This window comes from Jaculus jaculus, chromosome 1 (genome assembly GCF_020740685.1).
Source record: "Jaculus jaculus isolate mJacJac1 chromosome 1, mJacJac1.mat.Y.cur, whole genome shotgun sequence".
Lineage (NCBI taxonomy): Eukaryota > Metazoa > Chordata > Mammalia > Rodentia > Dipodidae > Jaculus > Jaculus jaculus.
This window is the reverse complement of record NC_059102.1, coordinates 12,809,607-12,817,075: the sequence shown is the minus strand read 5'-3', so window position 1 is coordinate 12,817,075 and position 7,469 is coordinate 12,809,607. Positions and strand designations below refer to the sequence as shown.

The 7,469-nt window shown below is 50.2% G+C and overlaps 1 protein-coding gene across 1 annotated transcript; it reads right to left on the bottom strand.

The window, feature by feature from the left end:
• Positions 1-1,519: 1,519 nt before the first annotated feature.
• Positions 1,520-2,099, bottom strand: LOC101593801 (ubiquitin-like). The gene is made up of 2 exons (XM_045141803.1): positions 1,731-2,099; positions 1,520-1,579 (listed from the first exon to the last, which is right to left on the bottom strand). The coding sequence occupies exons 1-2, from the start codon at positions 2,094-2,096 to the stop codon at positions 1,520-1,522; spliced, it is 426 nt and encodes a 141-aa protein (XP_044997738.1). The 5' UTR covers positions 2,097-2,099.
• Between the last annotated feature and the right edge of the window lie 5,370 nt (positions 2,100-7,469).

Below are 7,469 nucleotides of genomic sequence, written 5' to 3'. Positions count from 1 at the left end.
TTCCTTTTATGGGTGACTGCAACCCAGAGACTACAGAGCCCACAGGGGAGGAAGGGCAGCCCCCATGTGAGGGACATGGTCGAGGAGTGCTGCCTCTGCCTCCTGCACGGAGTAAGAAGCCCATCCTCTGGGCTTTGGAAAGGTCAGTAGCAGCCATTCTGCTCCAGCTGAGAGCATAGAAAACTGGGGACCCCAAGAGTCAGATTGTTTGATCTTTCAAAAGGATCTGGAAGTTCAAAGAACTCTCTGATATATCAGATTTTTAAATATTGGCTTGACAAGAAAGAATCCAGTGCAAGCCAAACAAAATAGATCTCTGGGCCAAAATCATCCTTTCATGGACAGTTCGTGCCATCCACAGTCATAAAAGTAAGAGAGCATCCGTGTCAGCCTGCGTTAATACACTGAGAAAGTTGAAATGCTCTCAACACATGGAGCCTTTTGGTGTGGCTGAGAATCCTGAGCCCACGTGGGCTTCTGATCCTGGTCACGTGACTTTGTATGTTCAGTTTTATTTGTTCAGCTGGATTCTGAGTCCCTGAGGTTTGTATAGCACCCCCGAATAATTTTCACCTGCAGCTGGCCTTAGTGGTGCTGCCCAGTCTTCTTACTTCCCATCAGAGTGTTGGTGACCAAGGACTGGCATGGCCCTGGTGGCTGCCCAGGTGGTCGGAGTCCACAGGGGCTTCAAAAGGACCATCTTCCCAACTAGCTGACCACAGGCATCCTGACCCATTCTCTGGACCCATCTCAGGGACAGCTGGGTGGATCATAACCATGTGGCATGAAAAGAGCTAGGTGGGGGCTGGAGAGAGATCAGCCATTAAGTGTGCTTCCTGAGCAAGCGTGAGGGCCTGAAGGAACCACACAAGGTTGAATTTCCAGATGCCACATAAACAGCGGGTGTGGCCATTCACACTTGTAACCCCAGGCCCATGAAGGGAGCAGTGTCAAAGACTGGCTCAAACAAGAATGGGCAGAAGAGAGAGCAACGGAGTTGGACACCAGACAGTCAACCCCTGCCAGTGCACAGGCAAACCCATGGGGCATGAAAAGGAAACATACACCCTGCACACCACCACTACACACAGTAAGACACAAGCAAAAAAAAAAGGATTTAGGTGGCACCCTCCTGGTGTCCCTTGCCAGCTGGACTGGACCCTTCCTCACTTGATCTCCATTTTGACATCTGTTAATCAAATGAAAGGCAGAATTCCAGAGCAAGCTGTGAAGTGCGGTCTGTGCAGAGCTTGTTTCCTGGGGGTCCCAGGTCCCACATCTCTAAGTCGACTTTCCTCGATGCCCTGTGCTCCAAGCATGCTAGCTCTGGAGCCTCATCCTCAGGGCAGGAGCCCTCCTTCCCTTGGCAGTTTCATCAGATGAGGCTCCATCAGCCCTTATTGTGGAGTCGTGGGCAAGTCTGTTCCCGAACCCAATGCAAAGCTGGCACAGAGCTCCATGTGCTTACTTCCATAGTATGTAGAAAAGACTAGGCCCGGTGTGGTGCCCACACCTGGAGTCAGAACTTGGCAGGTTGAAGCAGGAGGGCCATCGTGAGTTCAAAATCAGCCTGTGCTACCTAGGGAGTGGAGACCAGCATGGGCTACAGAGTAAGACCTTGTCTATTAAAGCCAAAAGGGGGGAATGGCATGGTTCTTTTTATTTTTTTTTTCTTTTCGGTCAACATAAGGGGAATTTGTTAGGGCTCCAAGGCCATGGCTTTGCTTGACCACCTTCTTAGAGCGAAGATTGTCGGTGTGGCCACACTTCTTAAAACAGTTCACAGCATGGGGGTGCAGATGAGCATAGGACTTGGGGCAGATCATCTTGTCACAGTTGTACTGTTGATAGAGGGAGGGCTTGATGATGCCACCTTGCAGGCACAGCACCAGGGGCAGGGTGGAACCTTTCTGGATGCTGTAGTCGGAGAGAGTGCAGCCATCCTCCAGTTGCTTGCTGAGGAACATCAGCTGCTGCTGGTCAGGCCAGATGCCTTCCTTGTCTTGGATCTTGGCCTTGACATTCTCGATGGTGTCACTGAGCTCAGCCTCGAGGGCAATGGTCTTGCCCATCAGGGTCTTCACAAAGATTTGCATCTTGGCATCAGGTCAGCCACCTCATTGAAAGTGAAAGAGGACGGCAGAACTGGAAAACCCTCAATTATTATTGAGGTCAGCTCTCTTAATGTGCCCAGGACAGTGGGCACCAAGACCACACCCTGACCCTCTGCTCCCCTCCAGAGCGCCACCTGGCTCTGTCTCTCCCAATGTGGATGCCCACCCATCTCCCTGGTGCTCTTAACCCAGGCTCCATGCCTATAGGGTCCCCCTACCTTCCCTGTCCTGCCAGAAGAGCCGGGTCCCAAGGTGATATCACCCTGGCCCTTGGGACTTCATACCTCTGTAAGTATGTAAGGAACGTCCACAGGAAAAGCCTCTGATGGTCAGTCTTTGTCAGCTTGACTGGGTTAAGAGATGCCTGGGTGAGTTGGAAAGCACATTTCTGGATGATGTTTCCAGAGAAGGACTGCCTAAGGGAGGAAGAGCGCCCCTGAATATCCCCACAGACGGGGATCCAGATGAAAGGAAAGGAAAAGGAGGACAGGCATCCTCTTTCTCTTCTTCTTGGTCACTGTGAGGTGAGCAGCTTATGCCTCATTCTCCCGCTGCCATGCTCTTCCTCACCCCAGGCCCAATGGATGCAGCCTACCTTTCAGTGAAACCCCTAAAACTGTAAGCCTTCCCTTATAGTTTATATTGGACATTTTTGTTCTCAGTAATAAAAATGTTATCACAAAGCCATAGAATATTGCCATGGTCTTTTTTTAAAATTAATTAATTGCAAGGAAAAAGGATACAGAGGAGAGACAGGGAGAGAATGGGCACTCTAGGGCCTCTAGCCACTGGGAACGAATTCCAGATGCAGACACTACTTTGTGCATCTGGCTTTATTTGCCACAGTCATCTTAAAATGACCGTATTTCAATAAAGAAGTCCCTTGCAGTGATCAGCTATGCCACGGGGTAAACTTTGGGGTGTAGGGCAGCCCAAAGGAGTTAGAAAGAAATGGGCATTGCATGTCCCCGGCACAATCTCCTTTTGCTGCGTCCTTGCTTGTCCCAGACTAGAGAGAGAGGGGACCACGAGACAGTGTGAGGAGCGATCTCATGAGGATGGCCATTCTTCCCACTTGCTGTGGGAGGAAGAATGTTGCTCAGTCGCCACTCTTCTACATGGGCTGCAGGTGGGTCCTGGAGAAGACCTTTAAAGTGGGTTTGGGGGTTACGATTTTTTTTTACAATTAAACGTTAATTATTTCATCATCGGGTATCTTCTGACTCATTTCAGCAGATTCACTTGGCATGTGATTTTCCATCTTGCCCTAGGTTGGAGTTTCTACAAGCAGCACTCCCTACAGGTGCCCAGGTGATGCCAGTCACAGCAGAATCTGCCTGGCTGAGGAGGAGGAGGCATGAGCCCTCCGCTGTGCTGTGTGACCCAGAGGAAATCTGTCCACTCTGAGCCACAGGCTCTCCGTGTGTGGGAGAACCTCTCAATGCAGTTGTGGTGTCCTGGACCATGGGTGGCGTTCATGAGTCCCGGCCACTCTTGGACAGCAGAGGGCAGCAGAGATCAGGAAATGGAGCTCATGCCCACCATCCTCATTCTGCGGGAGCACCTGTCTGACAACTCAGCATTCCAAAACTATTAGCCAAAGGAGAGAGAAGTTTCCTTGTCTCTCTGCACTCTCTTTTATGGGTGGGAAGGATGAATCGATTCCGTCCATAGAGACTTGCTTTTCTCAGCCAGATGTTGCTAGATCATCTGTAGAATCCTTCTGCTGCAAGGAAACCGAGGCTGGCAGAGAGTAGATAAGGCCTGCAGTCACACATCTGCGGCAGGTTCAGGACAGTACAGAAGTCTTCTCACCCCGTGCTCTGCTCTCCCAGGGCAGAATCGGTCAATATGTGTGGGGTTGGCTCCCTTCCGTAGTGCCTGGGGGTGTGGAAGGACCGTGGAGTATGTGAAGGACATGGGTGGGCTCCTGGTTGGGGGGAACCCGTTCCTCTCCATGAGCAACTGGAAGAGAGTCACCTAAGTATAAAGGACCTTGGACACCTCTGATCAGAAATGAGGTAATTTCCCTTCATACCTCCCAGCTGGTCTCAGGTCTACAAACACAGACCCATGCCCTAGAGTAAGGCTCCCACATCTCTGAGTCCCTGAGTCACCTTGTAGGCAAAGTCTGCAGCTCCCCAGGCATCACTTGCAGCCCCACTGGGCTCGTCCTGCTGGTATGGGACCCACAGGTTATTGCTCCCTGAGATGTCAAGGCAGGGATCCCCAACTGTACTCAGAGAATCACAGCTCTGACGGGTAGCTAAGCCCCGATTCAGCACTGTGGGGATGGTTGCTTGAATCTGGTTCCTTCTGTCTCCAACATTCTTAAAATTTGGAGGTTCAGGGCAAGAATAAAGATGGAGGCCTAGGCATCTATTATGAAAATGTTATTAATCAAGATAATATGTTTTGACTTCAAACAAACACGATTTCATTGTGATCTGGCAGGTCAGGTTTGGACAAGGCAACATCCCACATCCAAGCCTGCACTACAAGACTTCCACATGCGTGTGCCCACTCGCTGTGTGCCCAGCAGCTCAAGCTGCCCAGTTCTGTCCTCCTCTGTGATGCTTGGATTTACACTCACCTAGGAGACACACCTCTGCATGTGTCAGTGGTACAGTTACCTTCGTTGCTGGGACAAAACACCCAAACAAAAGCAGCCGATGGGGCCTTCCAACTCCCGTCCCCTGTGGCTACTGGGGTCATCTCTCCCAGAGAAAGAGATTCCCTTCCTCTCCTTGTCCCAACTCCAGTTTCACTTCCTTTATCCCAGTTACCTTTTCCAAAATGATTGCCAGCACCATGCCCTCTCAATCACATCCCTTTTCTTAACACCTTTTTGGTCTTCATCACAGACCAAGTGAAGTGCTTTGTGCATTTTATTTTCTCCATTATTTTCCTCATGGCAGTGCCCCCCCTTTCAGGATATAAGCCCCTTTCTAAATCAGTGGCAGAACTCAGAGGAGAAAGGATCTGAGTTTGACCCTTACATGGTGTCTAAGGACACTAGAGGTTGTCCGCTGGGCTCCACACATGTGTACCCACCTGCACAGGCAGGAATACACTCATCCACAAAAAGAAAGAAAAAAAAAATATGCCCAAGGAATATTTGCTGACCACATTTGCTGACTCGTTCCTTCTTCCCATGATAGGACGATGGGGCAGGTGTCTGTTGGAGAAGGAAGGCCTTTGAAAGGAGCGAAGGTGTCAGAGGTGGAAACCTTCACGCTCTGAAGACTCAGCACAACCGGCTGCCCACCTTTCTCTGTGGAGGAAGTTAGAGAGGAGGAGTGGCCCAGCTCCCACAAGGGACATCTGCTCTGGCGAGGAAGGCTGGGGGCCCCAGCATCCTTCCTGGAGTCAGGTCTGGACAGGTAGAAGGGAAGAAGACCCCCCCCCCATGGGGGCTCCACCCCCCGCCCCCGGCCCTGCTGCCAGTTTGCCGGAACCTCGAGCAGAGCAAGCCTGTGCACACCCGCTCCGCCAGCAGGCCGGGATTTGTTTGTAGACTGTCTTGTTAGGAGATTAAGTTTTCTTTCAGAAAGATTGAAAAAAAAGAATCTCTAGCTGCGCCTTGACTATTGCTGACCCCTGAGAAGGCAGCAGCAGAGGCTGACGGGCATTCACTTTGTCTAATTAATCTTCTTGTCAACAAAGTTGTTCTTTGCCGGTGCCAGTCCTGACATCACCCCGCAAGCTTGCCACGCTGGTTCCTACCCAGCTACAAAGGCTGCCTCTCCCCAGCCCCACCCTCACCACCTCGCTCGCCCCCACTTGGACTGTGGGGCTGTCGCTGGCCTGAACCCCAAAGAGGAGAGGAGAGCTGCACGCTGCAGCTCGCTCAGAAGGGGCCCTAGGGACCACAGATGGAGGGAACACTGAGTAGATTCCCCTCCTGAGGGAAGACCTGGGTCCTGAGAGGTGCCAAGTGCTTCACATTAGGAGTCCCCTTCCCACAGGGAGCTCAGAGACACTGTCCTTTTAGTTTAGTTAAACTTCGGGAGGCTCAGTGTTGCCGGACACATTTCTCTCACCTCAGCTCGGTTGCCCTAACAGTGGACCTAGGAAATTTGAGTGACAGACCTGTAAAATCAAGTGCGTTCAAAGGCCTAGATAGGGATGTCAACAGCGTTAACTCTGGCTATCAGGATTGGGGGACACTAAGTGGTGTGTCCTTTAATGCAGGAGACATACACACACACACACACACACACACACACACACACACACACACACACACACAAACAATATTGGGTCTATAAGCTCAGCAGAGCCCACTGGTGTTTGCCTTACCTCTGTAGGGGTTTCTTAAAGTCAAATGCCATTTCACCAGTCGTCCTAGACCATTCCATGCAACATAAGCCTTCCCTTTAGTTCTCATTGCCAGTATAGCAGTCTGTTGATTTCCTTGGTGTCCAACACCACTGTTACATACCCAGCGTGCATTTCTGCCCTTGTCTTCCTTTTCTTTTTTTTTTTTTTAAAGTATACATTCTTTTTTAAAAAAAATTTTTTGGCTTATTTTTATTTATTTATTTGAGAGTGACAGACAGAGAAAGAGGCAGAGAGAGAGAGAGAGAGAGAGAGAGAGAGAGAATGGGCGCGCCAGGGCTTCCAGCCACTGCAGACGAATTCCAAATGTGTGCACCCCCTTGTGCATCTGGCTAATGTGGGTCCTGGGGAATTGAGCCCTGAACCGGGGTCCTTAGGCTTCACAGGCAAGCGCTTAACCGCTAAGCCATCTCTCCAGCCCTTCCTTTTCTTTTTTATTTATGATTTATTTTATTTATTATTATTATTATTTTGTTTTTTTGAGGTAAGGTCTCACTCTAGCCCAGGCTGACCTGGAATTCAATGTGTAGTCTCAGGGTGGCCTCAAACACATGGAGGTCCTCCTACCTCTGCCTCCCAGGTGCTGGGATTAAAGGCATGTGCCACTACGCCCGGCTTTCCTTTTCTTTTGGTACTGGGAATTGAACCAAGGTCCCATACATGCTAGGCAAGTGCTCTCCCACAGAGAGACAGCCCCAGCCCCTGTGATCCTCCTGCATCAACCTCCCTAGTAACTGGGATTTCAGGCCTGCACCACCATCCCCAACTCCACCAGGCATCTTAACTAAGGACGTCTATAGCAACAGACTAAGGAAGAGACTCTGCAAACTAACACAGGGAAACAATGACGTCATTATTTCACTAATCTCTAACTGAAATTTCGCATTTTACTGAATTTTGAATCTATGCAGCATACCCCGGTGGACCAGCCATGCCTGAGATTTTTTTTTCCTCCAACAGAAATCTCAGTAATTTCCACATCACAGCACAGCTGATGCACTTATCTCAAAATAC

Excerpts from the sequence above, each read along its gene's own strand:
- LOC101593801 (XM_045141803.1), bottom strand. The coding sequence starts at position 2,096 with ATGCAAATCTTTGTGAAGACCCTGATGGGCAAGACCATTGCCCTCGAG. Across the intron at positions 1,580-1,730 it reads ATCTTCGCTCTAAGAAGGTG|GTAGCACAGGCTGATTTTGA; the intron begins GTCAAGCAAAGC and ends TCCACTCCCTAG.